Source organism: Oncorhynchus mykiss, chromosome 23 (genome assembly GCF_057628025.1).
Source record: "Oncorhynchus mykiss isolate SJ-2025 chromosome 23, ASM5762802v1, whole genome shotgun sequence".
Lineage (NCBI taxonomy): Eukaryota > Metazoa > Chordata > Actinopteri > Salmoniformes > Salmonidae > Oncorhynchus > Oncorhynchus mykiss.
In genome coordinates, this window is record NC_143044.1 from 20659699 (window position 1) to 20685936 (window position 26238).

General features: G+C 41.3%; 1 protein-coding gene across 2 annotated transcripts in view; it reads left to right on the top strand.

Annotated features, from left to right (window-relative positions):
- gfra1a (gdnf family receptor alpha 1a) overlaps window positions 1-25000 on the top strand; it is a 102153-nt gene extending 77153 nt beyond the window's left edge. The window contains exons 7-9 of one of the 2 annotated variants that reach the window (XM_021580082.3): window positions 15467-15666; window positions 21473-21520; window positions 22349-25000. In XM_021580082.3, coding sequence (XP_021435757.1) covers window positions 15467-15666; window positions 21473-21520; window positions 22349-22504 — 404 coding nt within the window. In that variant the 3' untranslated portion in view covers window positions 22505-25000. 2 annotated transcript variants of the gene reach the window in all.
- Window positions 25001-26238: the final 1238 nt, after the last annotated feature.

Sequence of the window (26238 nt, forward strand, 5' to 3'; positions counted from 1 at the left end):
TAATCATCTGCGCAATCCACAAAGGCACAAAAGCCAAAACACACACAGAACAGGTACTCACACGCACCAACGGATATTGTAACAATAATCGAAAGCCCAATGGAAACAAAAGGGCACATATATACAAGTACAATCAGTGGGAATAGGGGCCAGGTGTGCGTAAGGAATGTTCTGGAGGGATCTGTGACAATGTCGTGTAAAGACAACCCATTTTTTCATCTTGTTCAAAGTTCGCATTTTTATTTGGAATTACCAATCCAAATGTCTTCAATTAGGGTTCAAGCAATTAAATAAATTCCCTGTAAATCAAGAAATTAAGTTTGTTCAATAACTTGAAATAATGTTTCCAAAAATATTCTTTGTACTACACATTCACATTTAGTAGCTACACTATCATAACCAAGCATTGACCACTGTAACATATAAACCTTATCATGCTCTTATGCAATGCTCTTATGCAAGTATCATTACATATGCTGGCAGTGTACAGGTTTAAGTTTAAATAACAACTACAACAGACCACATGAACCGGAATGACCACTCTCATGGGTGGACAAAAATAAACTCAAAGCCACACAATAAGCAACACATCCAACTCTTCTGATGCTTGAGGTGTTGAAAGCAATGTAGGGCTCTATTCAATCTGTATCGCTGAAGGGTTAGAGATTGTGCGATAGAAATGTAAAGGACATTTCCAATTGAGCTGATACATGCAGTGTTTTCAGTGAATGCGGTCTCCGCTAAACGTGGAGAAATTGCCTTTGAATTTCAGTCACACTGTAAAGCTGAACTTCCGCAATACAGATGTATAGAGAGTCCTTGGAAACGTTCTTTAAATTTTTAATCTGTCGAATTTGTTATTTGATTTCAGGCGAAGTGAATAGATTAGGTTGAACATATCAAAGTGTAATTTTCAATCATTCCAACAGCGTCATCTCACTTTTTACAGTGTAGGTCTGTGATTTACAAAACTACGATTGAGAGGTCAAGCTACTGTGGTTATTCGGGGTGTTTCGTTCTGTCACTACATGTAGAGCCTGTGAAGTTTTTCAGAATTAAACTGTGTCCATCTCTCCCTCTATCCCATTTAAAATGTACATTTTTGTCATTTAGTAGACACTTATACGAGGGACTTACAGTTAATGCATTCATCTTAAGGTAGCTAGGTAAGACGACTACAAATCACTGTCATAGTAATTAACACTTTTTACTTTACTTTGCTAGTAAGAAAAGAGAAGTGGAAGTGTTGAGCATAGACTTAAGGTAGGGAGGGGCAGTTCTGGGAGCCAGTGGAGAGTGCGAAGGAACAGGGTGACATGTTTCGAACTTGGGAAGGTTGAACACCAGACGGGCTGTGGCATTCTGGATAAGTTTCAGGGGTTTGATGGTACAAGCAGAGAGCCTAGCCTCTGATTTCCTCAGAGATGCCAAGGCCTGGTTGGGCCTTCACCGTCTCTCTCTCTCTCGCTCTCTCTAATTCAAGTCAATAGACTTTATTGATATGGAAAGTTACAGTTTTTCTCAATTGCTAAAACACCATTTCTGAAACCTTGCTCCGTTTCCTGAAAACATTAAACACAAAACCTCATCTTCAATCACTATTTACATAACCTCTGACTCCTCTCGCAAAATGAAACATTCGCCTCAAAACAGTTTTACCTGTGTTCAAAATCAAACACTGCTCTCAAATCATAAACAAAGTGATCGAAAATGATATACACTCTCAAGCAGTCAGTAAACAATACACCGAAAAATAGAAAACACATTGTTCAAAACATACAATTCTCAGGGAGAAGGACATTTTTAATCTAAAAAAATATTCATATTTTTCCGTCATTGTCTTTTGATGAACAAAAACATGTTCTATCATAGTAGCTCAAAATTGATCAGAAATTACTACTCTGCTTTGCTCTTTGCAATTTTGTTTTCTGTTCTTCCTCCTCCTTGTACCCCTATTTTTACAGTACTGTACCCTGCATCTCACAAACCTGTCCTTTGTCTCTGTGATACTGTAATTCTTGTTCTTTGTTGATATGAACCTGCAACCAGTCAAAATCTATTGTTAATAAATGGAAAGCACAATGTTCAGGGCCATACAATTTGTCCATTGTACAGTATACAGCCTACAATGCACTGTACTACAGTATACACTACTAAAAGGGACAAAAATCAAAGGAGTAAACATGTGATCAATGTGCTTCTTCTTGTCTTTGGTCTGGGTCAGGCCAGAGCACTTCGTCGACATCACAAGCAATATTGTTCCTCCTGAGGCAACGGGGGAAGAATCCTCTTGTGTGCCATATCCAGCCCTGACATGATTCCTCACCTATATCACCACAGGCTAAATCCATGGCTTGCAGCAGATTTACTCTGGTGTAGGGTTGTCTATCATACACTTTCCATCTCCAAGAGGAGAAAAACTCCTCAATCGGATTCAGGAAAGGCGAGTATGGAGGGAGGTACAAGTTCATAAACTGCCCATTGATGATAAACCATTCCCTTACCTGAGCAGCTCGGTGGAAACTGACATTGTCCCACACTATCACATAGGTGGGAATGGGATTCTCATTTAGCTCTTGACCCTGCTGCTCTTGAACCTGCTGCTCAAATAAAATATCTCTTAGATTGGCAATAAATCTTAGAAGGTGCTGGGTGTTATATGTGTAACATGGTGATGTAGAACACCATGGTTGCTGATAGCAGCACAGATTGTGACATTGCCACCTCGTTGACCAGGGACTTCAACAATGGCCCACTGTCCAATCATGTTTCGGCCTCTCCTTCTAATCTTGCCTGCTTCATCGACAAAGATGAACTCATGGGGTCTGTCCAAGGATTCCAAGTCAAATATTGTCTGTGTAGAAATACAATATACTGTATGTAGTCGTACAGAGACAGAGACAGTGCTATACTGTAGAGTACAATTAGGCTTCTGATTCACATACATTGTATGTACTGAAGAGTAATGTCATTCACATAGTATGTGTTAGTACTGTAGACAATCTGGATTTCAGTAAATGTTTCTGAATGTACACTTACTTGCACATACTGAGCTCGCAATTCTTTCACCCTTGGTAAGTTGCACTCAAAAGGTACTCTGTATACTTGTTTCATTCGCATCCTGTTACGATGGAGGACACAGTAAATTGTGGAAATGCTCACACTGTCGATTCCCTGGAAGTGTGTGTTGTCTTGTATCACTCGTTCCTGGATTTCTCTGAGTCGTATTGCATTATGTTGAAGGACCATGCCAACTATAACGGCCTCTTGCTCCCGAGTGAATATAGCTGTCCTTCCACCTGCATGTGGCTGCCTTGCAATTCTACAAAAAGTAGTTGTGCAGTTACAAAACATATTCATGTAGTACAATACATGCAGTGATTAACTTTACAAATGTCTATTGAAACAGCTGCATATAGTGTAGTACAGTAAATTTGCAATTACAAAAATACAGTAGTATCCTGTACCTGTTCTCTTCTCTGAATGTCCTTACTATGGTGGACACAGAAAATCGGCTCAAATTGGGTTGCACTCTAAGTCCTGCTTCCCTCATTGTCAGTCCATGGACAAGACCATGGTCTACAACCTTTGCTTGAATTTTATCAGATATTTCCACTCTTTGTCTTCCTCTTCCTCTTCGTCCTCCTCTTCCTCTTTCTTGCCTTCCTCTTCCTCCTCCTCTTCCTCCTCGTCACCCACCTCGCATACGAACTCGTCCTCGTCCTCTCACATTGTTTCTTCTATCCATTCTCAGACTTTCTCCTTCCCACCTTCAATAACCTGTTTGCTCTCTGAACTGGCTTATATTGGTTGTGTCGCATCATTTGAAACAGGTTAAATCAATTTTGAGTGGTTGTGTTCAATCAATGACATGTGTTCTCTATTTGTATTTGATTGTTGCCACTTGTGTTTACCAGTATGGATGACATGTGCATTAGAGTGCAGAATGTGTTTTGAGAATGAGAATGTGTTGAGAGTTTTGCTGAAAAGTCTAAGTGACATCTGCACATTGTGCTTTACCATGTGAAATAGTGTAAGGTATTGACAACAGACTGCATAATTTGCTAAATGAGTCCAGGCAACTGAGAACTTTGTTCAGCCAATGGGTTTTAGTGTTTTAGCAATTGAGAAAAACTGTAAATGACTTACATTGCCAAAGTACGTACATAACAGCAATGATTGGACTAACAGTATTAAATAATAATAATAATAGTAGTAGAAGTGGTAATGATATTAACATTAACAGCAACTACAACAATAGCAATATGAATAATAATAAATAAAAGTTATAGTAGTAGACTCGCTCTCTCTATCTTCCTCTACTCTCCCATTTCATTAAGCTGAGACGGCACTAACACACAGTGACAGATGCACTCTCACACACCCGTCAGTGCTGGTGTGGCTCCGGAGCTGTGACAGGGCCTTGCTCCATGCCCTTAACCAGTGGGCCTTCTAGTCTCTTTTAGAAGGCATTAGTAGACAAAGCGTAGCTGCTGAATTGTGTCTACTCATGCTAAGCATATATTTTTCCTGGTTAAGGATCCTCAACTGAATTTCCCTCAACAGAGTAAATTACTATTGTTCTCTCACACCATTCTTTAGTCCAGTACAGTGATGGTGGTTCAGTATTTGTCATACATCGTTGTTCAGCGATGACAATAGGGATGCCAGCAGCATACCACCCTGCATTCCACTGCTGTTTTGCTTCTGAAGCTATGCAGGGTTGGTCCTGGTCAGTCCCTGGATGGGAGAGCTGGTGGTGTTGGAGGGCCAGTAGGAGGCACCCTTTCCTCTGGTCTAAAGAAAAATATCCCAAAGCCCCAGGGCAATGCTTGGAGACATTACCTTGTGTAGGGTGCTGTCTTTTGGATGGGTCGTTGGGTGTCCTGACTCTCTGTGGTCACTAAAGATCCTATGGCACTTACTGCAAGAGTAGGTGTGTTAATCCCAGTGTCCTGGCTAAATTCCCAATCTGGCCACCTAAACATCCCCAGTTTACAATTGGCTCATTCATCCCCCCCTTCTCTCCCCTGTAGCTATTCCCCAGGTCATTTCTGTAAATGAGAATGTGTTCTCAGTCAACTTACCTGGTAAAAACTAAATGCAATACAGTGTTGTTACATCACCAAAAAGGAGGAAGAGTAGAGTAACTTCTGCTAAATGGCATATAGAGTTCTTGGTGGTCCATTTGCCGGTAGCAGTAGCATTGTGACAAAGGATATCCTAAAAGAGAGGTCACACTGAGTAACCGGCAGAATTATCACCAATCCATAAATTCCCTTGGTGCATCCTCCCTCTGTGCCCCTGAGAAATCACTTAGGAGAGCAGTAATGGCGCTATTCTTCTGGCCAACAGCATGAATGGACCTCCAGTGGGCACAGTGGCATGGTTCCTTTATGCCACCTCTAAGCACTCACTCCTAGTTTTAAAAAAAACAGAGATTAGCTTTTGTTACCTCTCCTATAAAAAACATCTCTCTTTAAAGAGAGGGGAGGATTGACTGAACTACTCCCTTTAACTGTGTCCTTCAGTAGCAATTCCAATCCCTAAACTGATTGATTACATCTTGGTTCAACATGACTAGGCAAAGTAAACCCAAAAACTTGGACTATCGCAATAAAGTCAATGTTAATTGTTAACTACTTGAATGTGGTGTTACCGCAACTGGGCCTATTTGTTTGGCTCAACAGAGGGCCACTGTACACTAATGCCTCAGTCTGTCAGTGTTTTGGCTGATGCAAATGTCACTGAGTGATATGATATCATGTTTACCCATTTGCTGTTTGCACTTGTTGAAGGTCGGGTAAATTACTTTTTCCTGTCAGGGAAACGATTAAGTAGCAGATTCTGCAGATTCGGGCTGTTTGCACACAGTGTGATATTCCCTGTGTTTATTCCCTGTGCTCTATCTTCTCTCTGCTTTGGGTAAGACAAACACTGCATTCCTGTGCAGTTGGAACAGCCTGCCTGGCCTACCTGTGTGTCTGGATTCTAACATTGCTTAGACATGGTGTTTGCAGAGTAAAGGCCCAGTATTCAACCCCACTCGCGTCTGTCAGCATGAACAGGACACCGTTTCTATGTGTCCAGTTTGTAGTCAACGCCTGTAGGAAAACACTCATCCTTTTAGGGGTGTATATGGTATGTATTCTCAGGAACTTGACTGGTAGGTAATACATGTCAGAATTTCTCAACTGCTGCTGATTGCTTCAGCAGGGTTCCTCAAACTCCATTGAAACCTCTGACATAGAGCTAGAGCTAAATGGGAGCTAAACTCATGTTTCACAGCACAAGCTTTATGCCTAAATACGAGCCCAAACAAGAGAAGCACCTCATCAGTCGTGACAGACAACACAGTCTAATGCTGTGTCTCTAATTAGTCTTTGTTGGAGAACAAAGCTCCGTAAAAGACCATATCAACAAATTCAATACGCTCATCAGGCCGCTGCTGTGCTAGCACAAAGCATTAGGGCACTAGGATAGGCTCAGAGGCACACCCGCTTTCTTCACAGCAAGATAATGAAATCAGCTCTAATTTATTCGCTCACAGCCAGCCTTTGAGAGGTGTGGCGGTGCCAGAGAACTTTACAGCCCTAGAAGATTCCAGCCTAAATGAGCTGACAATTAAAACAAACACACACAAAAGAGTAGGGAAAGAGGTGCATAACACCTATCCATCTATCTTCAGATCTCCCTGTCTGCTTTACTTCATAGGTAGACCAGGTGTGTTGTATGCACACTAATGGATAGGGTAAACAGCCTCATCATCACTTTGTTATTATTATTATGTCCCTAGCTAACATATTCATGTCCCTCAGCTCAGCCAAACTAAAGCACACTCACTAGAGTTTTTCCCCCAGTGTAATTCCATATAATTTGATTGTTCTCTCCCACCTATTCCATAGTGTTTGGAAAAGATTGCTTAATAATGGATAGTGTTTTACTCCAGTAATGGCTTTATGAAAAGCTTTTTGTTTTGGACTTAGATGTAGTCTCGCTCTCTCTTTCTCTCTCTCTCTCTCTCTCTCTCTCTCGCTCTCTCTCTCTCTCTCGCTCTCTCTCTCTCTCTCTCTCTCGTTCTCTCTTTCTCTCTCTCTCTCTCTCTCTCTTTCTCTCTCGCTCTCTCTTTCTCTCTCTCTCTCTCTCTCTCGTTCTCTCTTTCTCTCTCTCGCTCTCTCTCGTTCTCTCTCTCTCTTTCAAAGGACGTCCTCTTGCAGCATGTTGTCCACCCAATCAAAGGATAAGAGAACAAATCTAGTACTGAAACATATTCTACACCTAACTAGCACTGCAGTGCATAAAATGTGGTTTGTAGTTGACTCATAGAGAAATACAATAGTTGAACAGTTTTGAACAAATTCATTTATTAAAAAATGAAGGAGAAGCAAGAGAGAGAGTGTCACGATCGTCGTAGTGAGGAGACCAAAGTGCAGCGTGATGTGAATGCATACTTTAATAATTGACGAAAAAACACGAAGTACACTAAACAAAACAAACAAACTAACAAGACGACCGTGACTGCTATAGAAACACTGTGCTAACATGCAACATAACATAGACAATAACCCACGAACCACAATACAAGAGACAACGACAAACACCTGCCACTGATTGAGAACCATATCAGGCCAAAACACAGAAATAGACAAACTAGACATACAGACATACAACATAAAATGCCCACTCATATCACACCCTGACCAAACAAAACATAGAAACAAACATAGAAACAAACAGGCAGGGTCTGGGTGGGCACCTGGCCACGGTAGCGGCTCTGGCGCGGGACGTGGACCCCGCTCCACCATAGTCATTGCCCTCTTCAAGGGCCTCTTTAGAGTGGTGACCCTCGCCTCCGACCCTGGGTCTAAGACCCTAATTAAAGGACCCATTGGACTGAGGAGCGCCTCCGGACTGAGGGGCAGCTCCGGACTGAAGGGCAGCTCCGGACTGGCTGGCGGCTCTGGCAGGTCCTGGCTGGCTGACGGCTCTGGCGGCTCCTGGCTGGCTGATGGCTCTGGCGGCTCCTGGCTGGCTGACGGCTCTGGCGGCTCCTGGCTGGCTGACGGCTCTGGCGGCTCCTGGCTGGCTGACGGCTCCGGCAGCTCCTGGCTGCCACACTCTCCCTGTGCCACCCCCAATACATTTTGGGGCTGCCTCTCAGGCTTCCAGCCGCGCTGCCGTGCTGCCTCCTCATACCGGCGCCTCTCTGCTTTCACTGCCTCCAGCTCTGCTTTGGGGCGGCGATATTCCCCTGGTTGTGCCCAGGGTCCTTCGCCATCTAGAATCTCCTCCCAAGTCCATGAGTCCTGCTTTCTTTGCCGCTGCTGCTGCTGGCCGTTACCACGCTGCTTGGTCCATTGTAGGTGGGTTATTCTGTCACGATCGTCATAGTGAGGAGACCAAAGCGCAGCATGGTGTGAATGCATACTTCAATGATTTACGAAAAAACACAAATTACACTAAACAAAACAAACAAACTAACAAGACGAACATGACTGCTATAGAAACACTGTGCTAACATGCAACATAACATAGACAATAACCCACGAACCACAATACAAAATAGGCTACCTAAATATGGTTCCCAAATCAGAGACAACGACAAACACCTGCCACTGATTGAGAACCATATCAGGCCAAAACACATAGAAATAGACAAACTAGACATACAACATAGAATGCCCACTCATATCACACCCTGACCAAACAAAACATAGAAACAAACAACGCAAATAATGGCCAGAGTGTGACAGAGAGAGAGAAAGCAAGCTGTATTTTGTATGTTTTTCACTTTTACTTACTTAAAAATTCAAAGGGCACTCGCACATCTGAGTTATCTTTTTTTCAGGTACATGCTAACAGTTGAATAAGATGAGAAAAAAAGAAGAAACCCACACACTACTCTTGATAGTATTATTGCTCTTTAAAAAGCTTTAGGTATCGGCCTCAAGGCCTTAGAGTGTAATGATTTTCTTCTTCCTCTGATGGGGAGTATGAAATATCGGACCAATGCGCAGCATGGTAAGTGTCCATAATGTATTTATTAAACTCAACACAGAATACAATTAAACAAGAGAAATAAATGAAAACCAAAACAGTTCTGTATGGAAAACACAGACACGGAAAACAACTACTCACAAATCATAGTGGGAAAACAGGCTGCCTAAGTATGGTTCTCAATCAGAGACAACCATAAACAGCTGCCTCTGATTGGGAACCATACCAGGCCAAACACAGAAATACAAAAACATAGAACAACACATAGAATGCCCACCCCAACTCACGCCCTGACCCAACTAAAATAGAGACATAAAAAAGGAGCTAAGGTCAGGACGTGACATAGAGGCTTTTTTTTTAGCACCTTTATGTAGACATAGCTCCACCCACATCCGTTCCATGCATTGAATGGGGTTGGAATCGAGGGAAAATAAGTAATGTTACCAAAAATAGAAATGTGCATTTCATGAATATTATAATAACGTGTGTACATAAAACGTATTAAACACGTCTGTAAAACTACAATCAGGACATCGACCCACCAAGCAAGTTTTCATAAATCATTGGGTACAGCGCAAGAAAAATGTCAGAGTAATTCATGTTCACATTTACAACATAACATACATCGGCATTTCATCATTAAGACCTTTAGGAAAAATGTCTGGAAGGTGAAAATGTAAAAACATTCTCTTTTGCTCTGAGTACTATTTATATCACCTCCCCTGTCTGATATCTTAACTTTCTCTGTGCCACAAAATCTAAAGGTAGAAATGTCAGGTTTTTGGTCATTAAAATGTCCTTTGACTGGGTAATCCCTGTCGTTTCTCCTGATTGATCTTTTATGTTCACTAATTCTCTGTTTGAGAGAACGAGAGGTTTTACTTACAATACACAGCCCACATGAACATTTAATCATGTAGATAACATGTGTGGTGGAGCACATAATAATGTCATTTATTTGGAACCGTATTCCTGTATGTGGGTGGCAGAAATATTCACACTTCATCATATTGTTGCACCTTGTGCAACCTCTGCATGTATAGCTACCATTCGGAAGAGGGCATGAAAGAGCCTGGCTGATTTTCTTTTGTGGCTGGCAGTTGGCATGGGCCAATTTATCGCGTAAATTGCAACCTCTCTTATAAGTGGTTGATTCTTAAATTCAGCAGGTAAAGCTGGTTCCGATGATAAAACATGCCAGTGTTTCTTGACAGCATCTCCCACTTTGCGTGAGTTCAAAGTATATGTGGAGGTGAACATTACTGTCATGTGTGCTCCCTCTCCGGCCTCTAGGTCACCAGGCTGCTCGTTATGGCGCATACCTGTCACCATCGTTACGGGCATCAGTGCATTATGACACTCACCTGGACTCCATCACCTCCTTGATTACCTGCCCTATATATGTCACTCCCTTTGGTTTCTTCCCCACTTGTCATTGTTCTTGTTTCATGTCGGTGCGCTGTTCGTGTTTCTTGGTTTGTTCATTTATTTATGAAATATATTCACTCCCTGAACTTGCTTCCCGACTCTCAGCGTACATCGTTACAATTACAGTGTTCTATAGCTCTAGTGGGTCTTTTTCATACACATTGTGGAGGGTATCCTCTTAGAAACCTATTGCGCATCTCCGCTGCTTTTTCTTGATAGTCCTCTGTGGAGTGGCATGTACGGCCCAATTTGAAATACTGGCTTCTTGGAAGTCCTCTTTTTAATGGCTCAGGTGGAAGCTGTCCCCCTGTAATAGAGTATTTCTGTCCAATTCTTTTCTAAACAGGGTTCCATTTGATATCTCAATCCACATATTGAGGTAATGAACAGGTTTAATTAATGTCACATTCAATAGTGAATTTGAAATTGGGGTCAATGTCATTGAGTAATGCCATAAAGTCTGACAGCTCTTCTCCCATTTCTCCTCATATGAAACTTTTTTTTGTCAATATATCAATACTACTTCAGGATTTGATTCAAAAATGTATTTTAATTTCCATTGTTAACAAAACGTTCTTCAAAAAGACCCACATAAAGGTTAGCATAGCTTAGCTAGCAAATGCAGCTAGCTAGTTTAGCATACTCAAACAGAGAGGGATGCTAAACTCAGTAAAAAAAGAAACGTCCTCACACTGTTAACTTCGTTTATTTTCAGCAAACTTAACATGTGTAAATATTTGTATGAACATAACAAGATTTAACAACTGAGACATAAACACCCTACACCTCCATGTGACTAACAGTAATTGAATAATGTGTCCCTGAACAAAGGGGGGTCAAAATCAAAAGTAACAGTCAGTATCTGGTGTGGCCACCAGCTGCATCAAGTACGGCAGTGCATCTCCTCCTCATGGACTGCACCAGATTTGTCAGTTCTTGTTGTGAGATGTTACCCCACTCTTCCACCAAGGCAACTGCAAGTTCCCGGACATTTCTGGGGGGGAATGGCCCTTGCCCTCACCCTCCTATCCAACAGGTCCCAGACATGCTCAATGGGATTGAGAGCTGGGCTCTTTGCTGGCCATGGCAGAACACTGACATTCCTGTCTTGCAGGAAATCACGCACAGAACGAGCAGTATGGCTGGTGGCATTGTCATGCTGGAGGGTCATGTCAGGATGAGCCTGCAGGAAGGGTACCACAGCTTTGAGGTTGCCTGAAATGACAACAAGCTGAGTCCGATGATGCTGTGACACACCGTCCCAGACCATGACGGACCCTACACCTCCAAAATCGATCCCGCTCCAGAGTACAGGCCTCGGTGTAACGCTCATTCCTTTGACGATAAACATGAATCCGACCATCACCCCTGGTGAGACAAAACCGTGACTCATCAGTGAAGAGCACTTTTTGCCAGTCCTGTCGGGTCCAGCGATGGTGGGTTTGTGCCCATAGGTGACGTTGTTGCCAGTGATGTCTGGTGAGGACCTGCCTTACAACAGGCCTACAAGCCCTCAGTCCAGCCTCTCTCACCCTATTACGGACAGTCTGAGCACTGATGGAGGGATTGTGCATTCCTGGTGTAACTCAGGCAGTTGTTGTTGCCATCCTGTACCTGTCCCGCAGGTGTGATGTTCGGATGTACTGATCCTGTGCAGGTGTTGTTACATTGTGAGGACGATCAGCTGTCCGTCCTGTCTCCCTGTAGTGCTGTCTTAGGCGACTCACAGTACGGACATTGCAATTTATTGCCCTGGCCAGATCTGCAGTCCTCATGCCTCCTTGCAGCATGCCTAAGGCACATTCACGCAGATGAGCAGGGACCCTGGGCACCTTTCTTTTGGTGTTTTTCAGAGTCAGTAGAAAGGATTATTTCGTGTCCTTAGTTTTCATAACTATGACCTTAATTGCCTACCGTCTGTAAGCTGTTAGTGTTTTAACAACCGTTCCACAGGTGCATTTTCATTAATTGTTTATGGTTCATTGAACAAGCATGGGAAACAGTGTTACAGTGTTTATCCTCTCTGGCCAACATCCAGTGAGGTTGCAGAGCGCCAAATTCAATTACCGAAATGCTCATTATAAAAATTCATAAAACAAAACATATTTTACATAAGTTTTTAGATTAACTTATTGTTAAACCAACCACAGTGTCATATTTATAAAATGCTTTTCGGCGAAAGCATACCTAGCCCAGAACATACCTAGCCCAGAACATAGCCCAGTTGATAAATTATTACAAACAGTAACCAGCCAAGCAGAAGCGTTACAAAACTCAGAAATAGAGATCAAATTAATCCCTTATCTTTGATTATCTTCATATGGTGGCAATCAGAAGACATTCATTTACTCTACAAATGTTCCTTTTGTTCGATGAAGTCTCTTTATATCCAAAAACCTCAATTTTAATAGCGCGTTTTCTTCAGTAATCCACAGGCTCAAACTCAGTCAAAACAATTAGACAAAAAATCCAAATTGTATCCGTAAAGTTCATAGAAACATGTCAAACGATGTTTATATTCAATCCTCAGGTTTTTTTTAGCCTCAATGATCTATAATATTTCAACTGGACAATAATGTCGTCAATATAAAAGGTAAACAAGAAATGCACATGCGCCTGAAAAAACTCTGCGACATGGTAGGGTCCACTCGTTCAGACTGGTCTTACTCCCTCATTTATAAGAATACAAGCCTGAAACGATTTCTAAAGACTGTTGACATCTAGTGGAAGGCATAGGAACTGAGAGTCCTAAGTCAATGGATACGGGGCGGCAGGGTAGCCTAGTGGTTAGAGAGTTGGGCTAGTAACTGTAAGTTATAAGTTGTAAGTTCAAATCCCCGAGCTGACAAGGTACCAATCTGCCGTTCTGCCCCTGAACAGGCAGTTAACCCACTGTTCATAGGCCGTCATTGAAAATAAGAATTTGTTATTAACTGACTTGCCTAGTTAAATAAAGGTAAAATGAAAAAAATAAAATAAAATACTGTATCGCATTGAATAGAAAAAAACAAACCCCCCCCCCCAAAAAAAAACTACTTCCTGAATGGATTTTTCTCAGATTTTCGCCTGCTAAATCAGTTCTGTTATACTCACAGACACTATTTAGAGTGTTTTCTATCGAAATCTACCAGTTATATGCATATCATATATTCTGGGCCCGAGTAGCAGGCATGCTTTTCATCCAAAATTCCGAATGCTGCCCCCTACCCTAGAGAGGTTAAACCTTTTAAAATGAAGATCTGTGGAGTTATTTTGATTTTTACAAATTATCTTTGAAAGACAGGGTCCTAAAAAAGGGACATTTCTTTTTTTTGCTGAGTTTATGTTAGCTAGCTGGCTATCAAACACTAGAACTCTTCCAAGTCAAGGTAACCTTTTAGATGTATAATGTATCGTCACCGGGGCCCACCAGTGTCACTGCTAAACTGCTTACTAAGGTATCTACACTCAACTGCATGATTGTAGCAGGTTTACTAATACGTTAGTTCTAGTAGCTATGTTGACTTTGACATTAGCTAATATGGTGACAACAATGTAAGCTGTGGTTAGTGGTTATGATATCAAGTTTTTGATTGGAATGTTTGTTTGGCCTGGTCATGAACGGCTGATGTGTTGTACACTGAAGTCCACAAGCAAAGATAAAACATGAGAGGAGGAGAGTGCATAGATGCAAGAAGGAATTATACAATCAATGGGATCATGCTGTTTGTATGTGATTGCTATGAAAGTGAACTGTATTTGCATGTGATCAGGGGTGTATTCATTCCAGTGATTTTATTGAACATTTTTTAAACTGAAGCAAACAGAACGAAATGGGGATAAACATACCTGAAAATATTGTTTGCAACTGTTCGACTAATGATTACGCCCTAGATCATCTAGATGCAGGCAAGACTGTGCAAGGCGGTATTGAAAGTGTCAATGCCTGTCACCTTGATTACTCTAATTTCTCTCGACCTGTGCACCCACAGTACATTGTAAACTTTCATTCATAGGCTAGGTTGTAGCAACCTCATGCTGTGAATAGGGAACATTTGAGTAGCAGCCTACACCTATCAATGTTCCATTGAGCTGGGTGAATGGAATATGAATGACAGTCATCCAAAATCCTGTAATATAAATAAGGCCATGCTCATTAGAAAAATATTTTAAACAGCACAGAACGCAACTGATATATGCTGCACATAAATTTGGCATATCTGCATTCACAATCTTACTTCTTCTCCTTCACCCTCAAGGCCCACCTCTATCCTTATGCAGTACCTTTAGAAAGTATTCGCACCCCTTGACTTTTTCCACATTTTGTTGTGTTACACCCTGAATTCAAAATGTATTAAATATATTTACACACATAATGTCAAAGTGAAAACGTATTTTTAGACATTTTTCCAAATGTATTGAAAATGAAACGTAGAAATATGTCAGCTGTGAGTCTTTCTGGGTAAGTCTGTAAGAGCTTTCTACACCTGGATTGTGCAACATTTGCCCAGTATTCTTTTAAAAATGTATTGAGCTCTGTCAAATTGGTTGTTGATCATTGCTGGACAACAATTTTCATGTTTTGCGCTAGATTTTCAAGTAGATTTAAGTCAAAACTGTTACTCGGCCACTCAGGAACATTCACTGTCTTGCATTGGAAACCTCCCTGGTCTTTGTGGTTGAATCTGTGTTTGACATTCACTGCTCGACTCCGTTTGGTACAGAGCTGAGGTAGTCAAAAAAATCATGTTAAACTCCATTATTGCAACTTGTTACACACATTGTGACTTGTTATACATTTTTATTACTGAACTTATTAATGGCTTGTCATAACAAAGGTGTTGAATACTTATTGACTCAAGACATGTCAGCTTTTGATTTCTATTTAATTTGTAAAAAAAAAAATGTGTGTAAGCCAATCACACAAAATCTATATTTAATACATTTTCAATTCAGGCTGTAACACAACAAAATGTGGAAAAATGAATACTTTCTCTCTCAATCTCTTCTCTCAATGCAAAATTGGTGTAGTAGTCTAACACAGAGTCTGGTTTCTCTGTAGGCAAAGCCATCCACGCGTTTGGGAACGGGACAGACGTGGGAGTGTGGCAGCCCATGCCTCCGGTGCAGACCACCACCTCCACCACCACTCCTTCCCAGAAGGCTAAGGACCGCTCCCCCAACTCACTGGATGCCGCCACAAACACCAACCATCTCAACACAGGAGACGAGTCCCTCTACCACTTCTGTGGCAGCTTGCAGGTGAGGGCTCAAGCAGCTATGACACACAGCAAGAAGTGATTTCATGCCCCATGGATCTCCTGTCCTGGGGGCCTACGGCCCAGCATCTAATCTTAGGGAACTATTTTAAGATGGCACTGGCTTAATTTAAGCAATATTGATTTAATGAGGTAGAACAAATCTGTAGAGTATTCAGCTAGCACATTTGGTTCCTTGAAAATTGGTTCTGAGAACAAAGTCATAAGTTTCCTGACTGGTAAAACATAACATTTTTTTAAAAACATTTTGATAACAGAAGTGACATTTTTGCATGTTGTGGGAACGTTTATTCTTAGGTTGCAGGGAGGTTCTGAGAAAGTTTTACTATGTTTTTAAGCTATGTTTTGATAACTGAATGGGAAATTGCCTGCCTGCCCATTTATTTTATCGATGCCAATTACATTTCATTGACAAATAAGATATATGCTAACTGTGGATAACAGTCCTTTAAGCTAGTTAGCTAGCAAAGCGATTCACAACTGTAGCCACCAAAATAACTTGGTCACTCACCCACTCCTCCAATGACTTGACATCCTCCCAGCAGCTAGTTAAGCCAGCTAACGTAAGGCTCTGTGTTTTTAGCTTGCTAAATAAATAGCTAGCTACATAAATAGATACGTTAGCCCAGGGGTGTCAAACTCAATCAGCACACAGGCCAAATTGAAAAAAACAATTGAATTCCCAGGCCAGACATAGTTGATTCATTTTTACAAAAAAAAATCTAACTGGCCATTGATTTATTAGAAAAAATATGGCCCTTTATAATGTCCACTTATGTACATAGGATGCTTTATATAGTAATTTTACATATTGTGTATTGTAGTTGTAATAGGGCTACATATTTCTCCTTTGCATTGTGATTTGTTACAGTTATTTTTATTTTTTTGGGGGGAGGGGGGGGGTATTCATTGTCAAGCTTTAAAAACCAAAGCCAGACTACAACATTTTAGTAGCCTAGCTAGGACTGTGGCATGTGTCTGTACTGCACGGGACATGGGACAAGGGATAGTATCGCAATAGAAGTTGACTCACCGATGGGAGCGTGGTAATTTCATGAAGTAGATGACTTAACTGTTGACTCATTCATACTCATTTATGTGTGTCCTAGTTGGTCCACAGGGCTTGTTTGACACATGTGCGCTAGCCTATTAGCCACATTATAACTGACTTGAGATCATTGCCCTTTGATTGCATTGACATTCCCGGCCGTAGTTACAGTCGTCCGTTTTTGTTTAAAATATTGAGTAATTGAAACTGAAACAGTGCGTGCCGAATGGGTGTTTATGCTGAAGTACTGACATTTCCACATAAGAACGTTGTTTCTTAACGTTCTCTGAACAATTTGAAAACATTCCCAATGTCAAAACAGTTGGAGAACGTTCCAATAACAAGAATGAAATAATTAAATGCCAAGAAAAAAACGTTTTTTGTTAAGTTCCTTAAATGTGCAGATAATTGTCCAAAACCAAGCAACTATCCTACACCATTCCCAGAAAGTTGTGGGAAGGTTGTATGCAAAATAACCACAGGACAACCATACTCCTCACCCAACTCTGAGAAACATATGGTTCTAAGAACATTATATGCTAGCTGGGTAGCCCTTTTGAGAACCAATACTGCTTTTTTTCAGCAGAGCCTGCATTAACTTGTAATGGACTAACAGTTGTATAGGAGTCTGAGGCACATATATTGAATTGTTATCCTGGCCTATTAGTGGTATAGCTAGACACTGAGTGGAGTCATTCTCATAGCTAGACACTGTCCTTCAGTCAGTCAGCACATCCTGCTACACACTGCAGCTCAAACACTCACTCCAACAGCAGACACACTAGATGTACTCCATCACATACACAGCATACACATACTCTAGCGCCCTGGAGAATCACACATGACCAGTGTGCAGGCTTCATTCACCTCGGTAAAAAAGGCACGGTATTGTCACCGACAAGGTGACGTGTGGTCTGATCTTAATGTCACCTACTGCCACCCAGCTCCCATTAACATGGATGACCGCTAGCCTGACCGCTAGCCTGACCGCCAGCCAGCCGACCCCTCGCCTGATGAGGTCCTGCGTGTCCCTGGCTGCTCGGCCTGCACCATTTGATAGGGCATTCATATGCTAATGGTACAGATTAGGATATATTACCCAGATTGATCTGTATGGCAGATAAATAGTGTGCAGGCCCAGGGGTGGAGCGGGGGTTATCTCTGTGATGATGTCCTGGCTTAGATGACCTGCTGGAGATGGATCTTACATTTACATCAGGGGACAAAGACTGGTGCTGTATCAGAGCGCACTGTTAGGATGGTTGATGGTTATTAACATTAACATCTAAGATTGTACCTTGATCAGTGTGAATGGCTTCAACAAAGCAAACTCAGTTGTATATCAGCAATGTGATGTAACTGACACTAATGTTCAGACTTGGGAAGCTCACAGTATTAGGTCTGTCCAGGGTTCTGTCATAGATACACACATTCTCTAATCAGATGAAAGTGCTCACTTTGCAAGGACACACACATCACACAACACACAAGTGCAGGAGGCAATCATCCTTCCCACACAGATGCGCATGCAAAACTATTGTATGGTTTTAGCAAATGTGTATTTGTCTCACATCACACACACACCACAAACACACACACACACACACACACACACACACACACACACACACACACACACACACACACACACACACACACACACACACACACACTAAGCTGATAATGAGGCTGGTGTATTGGCGAGTTAGTGCTGTTGGCGCTGTGCGCGTGGCGTGTCAAGCTGAAGTTAATGAGAGTGTGTGTTCCTGTATTAGCCCTGTTTGCTCTGGAGCGTGTGTTGAGCAGGAACGGCTGTCGGAGGCAGACAAGCTCTTTCTAATCACACACTCAGGGGACGGGCCTGTCAGAACACTCACTCCTCTCTCCTCTCCTCATCGATTACAAACCCTCTATACTGGCACTGGCAGACAGCTGTAGCACTTGTGCAAAACCAATGACTCAGGACCTCACTAGACTTCTAGCCAAAAGACAACTTTGGAACTTCCCACGTAAGCAGCTTGAAATATGTTTTTTTTTTGTCTTTCATTTGATATATTTTCGCAAATCAAATTTAGCTCTACTGTGTATTCCTCAAACTGCCAGGAAGTTATTTTTTTCTTTTTCTTTGTGACCTTAAGCTTCAAACTGAATTAGGAAGGGTTCTCTTTGTCTTGTATCCGGTGAGAGCGATTTGCCTCTCTTTGTGTGGATTGAAAGTGGCGCAGGCAGAAATGCCTTTTGTCCCACGTCAGAGATTCAACAAAGTCAGGTGGCTCCCAGCGTATCTCAGCACCAGGAACAATAGCAAGGAGAGTCTGTTGTGTTGCTGTTGAGCCCAGCAGGGCTTGTAGCGCTCCCCAACCTGGGCCTGACAGTTAAAAGCAAAACAGATTATTCACTGTGAACCCCAGAGGGGATTCAGTTTTACTTATGAATAGTTAACTCAAATTAAAATTGCTTAGCTGCCTTTAGACAAGTCTGTATCAACCATATTCAAACAGCATTTCTGCATCAACATCGCCAGTGGGTGAAACTGGGTATAAAGACATATTTTGTAACATCATGGTCAGGTTGTATTTTGGTATTTGGTATTTTATTAGGATTGTGTGGACTCTTCCTAGAGTCCACACAAAACATGAAACATTACATAATATAGAACATGAATAGACAAGAACAGCTCAAGGACAGAACTACATAAATTGTTATAGAACATTTTTTACTTGGTTATAATCTGGTTACAGGTTATTGGTATTCAACACCCTACACATACATACGCATGTACTCGTAAAGGATACAGGTCTGATTCTCCTCCGCTCCCCATGAAATCCCGTAGATAATGCATGGTGAAGTATGAAACAATAACAGCATGCCCAGTCAAGCTAATTGATGGTTTAGGCCAGCGGGAGAGAAATTAATTGTGCGACAGCTCTGGATTCCATTCAGTGGGCAATGACAAACATCTCTCATTTCCCTCTACTGTGTCCCATCCAACGCCCACTACAGCCAAATCCACACACCCTCGCACTGTCTTCTACACTCCCACATTACACTGATCAGGACAAGTTATCAGTCTAACTTGAATTGCCAAGTTGGTTGGTCTTAATGTGTTATCTTCACAAAGTACATATTACTCCACATAAACACTTTGTAATAGTCCAGATTCGCTGAATTACTGCATTATCATGCCTACCCTGTGCCATATTCCCCATGGCTCTTGCAGTAACAGAAACCGGCCTGGATTTGCATTTATACTGAACAAAAAATATAAACACACCATGGAAAGTGTTGGTCTCATGTTTCATGAGCTGACATAAAAGATCCCAGAAATGTTCCATATGCACAAAAAGTTAGTGTAATTGAGCATTTCACCTTTGCCAAGATAATCTTGACAGGTGTGGCACATCAAGAAGCTGATTAAACAGCATGAGCATTACACAGGTGCACCTTGTGCTGGGGACAATAAAAGGCCACTCTACAATGTGCAGTTTTGTCACACAACACAATGCAACAGATGTTCAAGTTTTGGGGGAATTGGCATGCTGACTACAGGAATGTCCACCAGAGCTGTTGCCAGAGAACCTAACGTTCATTTCTCTACCATAAACCACCTCCAGCTTTGTTTTAGAGAATTTGGCAGTATGTCCAACTGGTCTCACAAACGCAGACCACGTGTAACCACGTCAGGCCAGGACCTCCACATCCAGCTTCTTCACCTGCGAGATCGTCTGACACCAGCCACCCGGACAGCTGATGAAACTGAGGAGTATTTCTGTCTGTAATTAAGCCCTTTTGTGGGGAAAAATTACTTCTGATTGGCTGGGCCTGGCTCCCCATTGGGTGGGCCTATGCCCTCCTAGGTCCAACCATGGTTAGTGCCACTGCCCAGTCATGTGAAATCCATAGATTAGGCCCTAATTTATTTATTTAAATTGACTGATTTCCTTATATGAACTGTAACTCAGTAAAATCGTTTAAATTGTTGCATGTTGCGTTTATAATTTTGTTCAGTATATTATACTGTCAGACCTACATCCCCACAACACACACACACACACAGGAAAACACGCATGCGCACACAGTTTTTTCTAGCTCCCACCAAATGGAAAACGGGAAGTATTGTAAAGCATTAGAGTGACTGGCTCACAGAGGGGACTGAACGCAACCCTGTCATGTAAATCATCACTTTTGTTTCACTGTTGACCACAGCAGTTTCCCTTCAAGGTCTTTGTCCACTTGAGGTCCTGCAAATACCAGATGACCGGCCTCATCATACGACATTACCTAGAGCAACCAAGCTGTTGTTCGAGGCACATTATAAATAAAAGGATTTACAAGTGGAAAAGCGCTGAGATTTAACTGTGACCAGAGACGTTTCCTCATACAACCTGGTCCGGGAAGTCATCTGAAAAACTGTATGAGAATCAATGACGACATGTATTTTTAGTAGAAAATGGTACTGTATGGCTGGCTCAGTTGGTAAAGGATGGCACTTGCAATTCCAGGATTGTGGGTTTGATTCCCGGGGCCACCCATACGAAAAATGTATGCACACATGACTAAGTCACTTTGGATAAAAGCTCCTTCTGAATGGCATATATATTTTATATTATTCCAAAGCAACAAATCACTGATGTTGAGCACTACCCATGGTCCATCACTGTTTACAATCACTTTGACGAGCGCATAAATTCCTACTACACACAGTATGGTGGTTTTGACCATGTTTCTCTTGGTTTTACAGGCACAGAAACTGAAGTCTAACATCTCAATTGATGGGGTGCTTTGCGTGGTAAGTGGAGAGCATAGTTTGATTATCCTAATGAACCTTGTTTGAGAAAGAAATATTAACTTTAAGCCATAATTATCAACTAACAATTCGTCATGACTAAGACCAGGAGGTTTTCCTGACCATATGACCTATCCAGAAAATGTGAGTAGGTCCTACCTAACCAGTCGTGATCTATGTAAAACCACGTATGAACAGTAGTGTAGATTTTCAATTAAGAGGAAAGACTAAGGTAATTACTACTTGGACCCTAACCTCATGACACAGACCCACATAAAGAAGTCAAGGCGACCTCTTCTGCACACATGCCCATGGTCTTTGTAGTCCTCTGGGCTGAAATGTGAGCATTGCTTATCTAGTGCTCTTCAAAGTTCAGTAAATGTCATTGTACATAATAAAGCTGCATTATTCCATGGAGTGACATTTAAGGAGGCAGTGGCAGGTTCAAACAGCCTGAGAAGACATGGCCCCTTTTCAGCTCTGCAATTCATTAGTGCATCAAAGAGCTTTTCATCTCACCTCCAAAGCAACACATGGATATGACAGAGCCACCCTGGCATTTTAGTTCTTAAAACAAAGTTCATTTTTTTCATCTTTCCAGTCTAGTCTGCCAATTTAATCACACATTTGTGGTGTTATTAAGACTTTCTAATTTGGTTTGGATTGTCACCTTTCTCTAATTGAAAATGTGTTTTTGATATAGTGTTTTGCGTGTAGCCCCAAGAGATCATGAATGTGGACACTTTAAATGCAGGTTTTTGATGCAAACAGGGAAAAACTGATCGTTATGATTTGTCAAGTTGTTTCAATTCTCTGTTCCTCCCTCCACAGGACCCACAGATCGACGACCCTGGTATATCCAACTCCATCTCCAGGAATTCAGCCGGGCTGCCGTCATCTCAGGCACACCTATACTCACTGCTGCTCCTGCTGGCCGTGCTGCTACACTGCACCCTGGCAGCGCTCGACCCCGCAGCAGTCTTGTAGCCATGCTGCATTTCAAAAACATGGACAGACTCAATTTGTATAAAGAAGAAATTATATTCTCTGTTCCCAGTACACCTGTTGTATTTTTCTTTCCCTTCTCTATGATTCATTTTTTAATTCTAGTTTGAAGAAGCATTACGTTGAAGTGTGCTAAAGTGATCTCAGTGTAACTCCGTTTTGCTCTGTTTTCTCTCGTTTTTGTTTTATGAAGGGAAAAGCTTCTATGTCGGTCACTGGGCGATCATGAGAATGCATTGCTACATTCAAATACACAATGGCTGGTGGCTTTTGGGCAGTTCCTGGTACGAGTCCGTCACATGGGATCTATTGTATTAATAATGGTATTGTCATTAAGCAGGCGCTTTTATTCAAGTGAGTTTGTGTGTTGAGGCTGAGGCAAAAATTCCCCATCACTTTGATCGCAATGGTTTACATGAGGTAGGCAGTTTTTTCAATATATCTCTTCTGTGGTGTGCGTGTGTGTTTTGATATGGTGTCTGCCATCCTTTCACATTTGAGAAGAAAGAATTTGAAGATGTGGATGGAGCTATGTTGGCACAGAGCTCAGACAGTATAGATGGCTAGACCACAAATTCTTGGCTTTAGAACCCCGTATTCTGTTGGGTGGCACGTTTGTGTCACCAACTCAGGCTGCTGCAGCAAAACACACATATTAAGAGCTCACGTTGACATTGTAGCTCAGGCTCATACACGCATGCAAAAAGCACACGCGCAAAGACCAGCACACACATACAGTACACACTCACACCCACATGTAAAGGCTCCCTAAAATGTACATGGAGCTATTTGAGTGAAGGGTTGGGTGATATGGTGATTGTACATGGTGGAATTGGACATTGTTTTGGTCTTTCAAAGTAGTTTGACATATTTTCTCTATACTGGATGAAAGGGAGGAATGGATGTAGGGTTTCTGGTAGACACATTCCTACCTGAATGAGTATGTGGGCGCTGGACTCTAACTGCTCTTGTAAGCATCGTAAAGAGCTGTGGAGCTCTTGGCAACAGCCGTACAGATGATGACTTTAAGAATTGTATCAGCTCACGAGAGATTGATTCTCATGATCAAAGCTTTGTTGTGTACACACACTGTAATTACACACAATCATTCAATAGGCTAGCATACATCTGCTCAATGTGTTGTCATATTGCCTTCCCAATAAAACGATCAATCTTATTGGAGCGAAGGCTTATAAATAACGATTGGCATCTGAGTCCAGCTGACGCAGAACATGTATGTATATTGTAGCATTTTGTATGTCTCCTGAGAATCGCTGAGAAAGTATCAAACTTGTAACATAATCATATTTAACTCTCAAATGAAATGTGCAAATAAAAAGATACATTTGAAGTAATAATTTGCTCATGTGGACCACCCAACACACAGTCACCTCACACTTACATGTGGCATGTGCAGCAAATTACTTTAGCCTTCGGACATTTTAAAGCATTTATGACATGCTGCTTGGGTTCGTGTGGCTTTTCAAAACATAATATATATTACATGTTATTTACTGGGCATTAAAATGATATATGTATGTACTTGATTGAAACAGTAATTGGACTAGAAATGTCTGATTATAATCTTCTATTCAGGAGCACTGTGAGCAATTTGATCAGATTCAGATTCTCTATAAAATACATCAAATTAAACATTAGCATTTTTGTTTTACAGCAAGCAATATATTTGCCACAATACGTATAAAGTAACTCATGTAAATGAAGATATCAATGTAGCTCTCCTATTGTTTTTCCTGAGCAAACAAATATTTGACCAATTTTATCAGATTCAGATTCCCTGTAAAATACATCAAATTCAACAATAGCATTTTTGTTTTACAACAAGCTACGTACTTGCCCACAAACATATGAAGGAACTAATGTAAATGAAGATATCAATGTAGCTCTCCTATTGTATTTCCTAAGCAAACAAATATTCTACCACAGTTACATTTATGCTGTTGCCTAAATATATTGTTTTTTGGCAAATACCCTGTTATTTTTTTCTATATTTTACTATTTTGGCCTTAATTTATTAAACTGCTACATCCTGCACAAGTAAGGAGCATATAGGACCGTACACAGAGGTTAAAGTTCATAATATCGCATGGTTGATAGGAAATGCAATAAAGGATATAGACTATCATTTGATCTATGGGATCCGAGGCAGCTGGGTGGTTTAACACATGGGTATCTGCAGTTAGATTGCTGATATTTCACAGAGACAGAGGATGAATGTGTTGGAATCTGTGGGGGAGGGAGGATAACGAGCCCACTAAGTGGCAGGTGAAGACATAAAATACCCCAAGAGTATTTGTATTCATCTGCATCACATTGGTTGTTTAACTAAAAGAAAACGAACTGCAATGTTTATACTGATTGGAAACAAACAATCCCTCAGCTATCCACGTTACTTATAGCCTGTGAACATGTACAATCTATTGTATAAAATGATAATTAAAATGTTGACTCATCCAACAGTGGGGTTGTTTTTTTTATTCCTTGGGGGGTTATTCTGTGGCCTGTTATAACCCTGTTTTGCTGGCTGTATGAGAGAGAGAGAGGCAAACACAGAGACTGAGAGAGAGAAACATACACAGGCAGCCCAATTCAATTCAGGTATTTCTTTCCACTAATTAGTCTTTTGGCCAATCACATCAGCTCTGAAAAAGATCTAATGCGAAAAGATCTTATGTGATTGATCAACGCAGCCATAGAGAGTACTGATTCAAGTACTGTGAATCTGTCTGCATAAATAGACATGTGTAGCCATTGTCTGGTACCTGAGAATGAACTGTGTGAGCTGTGGAATCTGGAGCTGTGCTGAAAAGATTGACCGTGTTGACACATAATAGTTTATCTATGACATGCTGAGATGAAGACCGGTTCCAGGTGAGGACATCAGCCTTGGCTTTACCATGTCAGATAAACAGCTCACATGTTCCCAGGACATTTGGGGAAAATGTCTGACAATGTCAAAAGGAAAACATTCTCTTTGTGTCACGGATCAAACATTTATTTTTTTATTTTTTCTATTTCACCTTTATTTAACCAGGTAGGCCAGTCGAGAACAAGTTCTCATTTACAACTGCGACCTGGCCAAGATAAAGCAAAGCAGTGTGACAAAAACAAAAACACAGAGTTACACATAATCAAACGTACAGTCAATAACACAATGGAAAAATCAATAGGCAATAAATAGGCCGTAAAGGCAAAATATTTACAATTTAGCATTACCTTTGGATTGATAGGTGTGCAGTTGATGATGTGTAAATACAGTTACTGGGGTGCAAAAGAGAAAGAGGATAAATAACAATATGGGGATGAGGTAGTTGGGTGTGCTATATACAGATTGGCTGTGTACAGGTACAGTGATCAGTAAGCTGCTCTGACAGCTGATGTTTAAAGTTAGAGAGGGAGATATAAGAAAGTTCATAAGAAACATAAGAAAGTTCTGAAAGTGTTTGACTGTTCGCTGGCCCTGGACCTAGATTAGGGAACATTCTCAGAACACCTCTGGACAAATTCAAGTCAATCCCACTTGAAATACTCTAGGAGCAAAACATGAATCGCAAAAAACAGATAAGCTTCAATGCACAAATACAGGAAAAAAGTACAATACTGAGAAGGGAGGGTCAATTTCATGCATGCACTTTTCCACAATGGAGCAGGAAATAGTATGTAATGGCTGCATGGCCTTTCTCTGGACATCATAC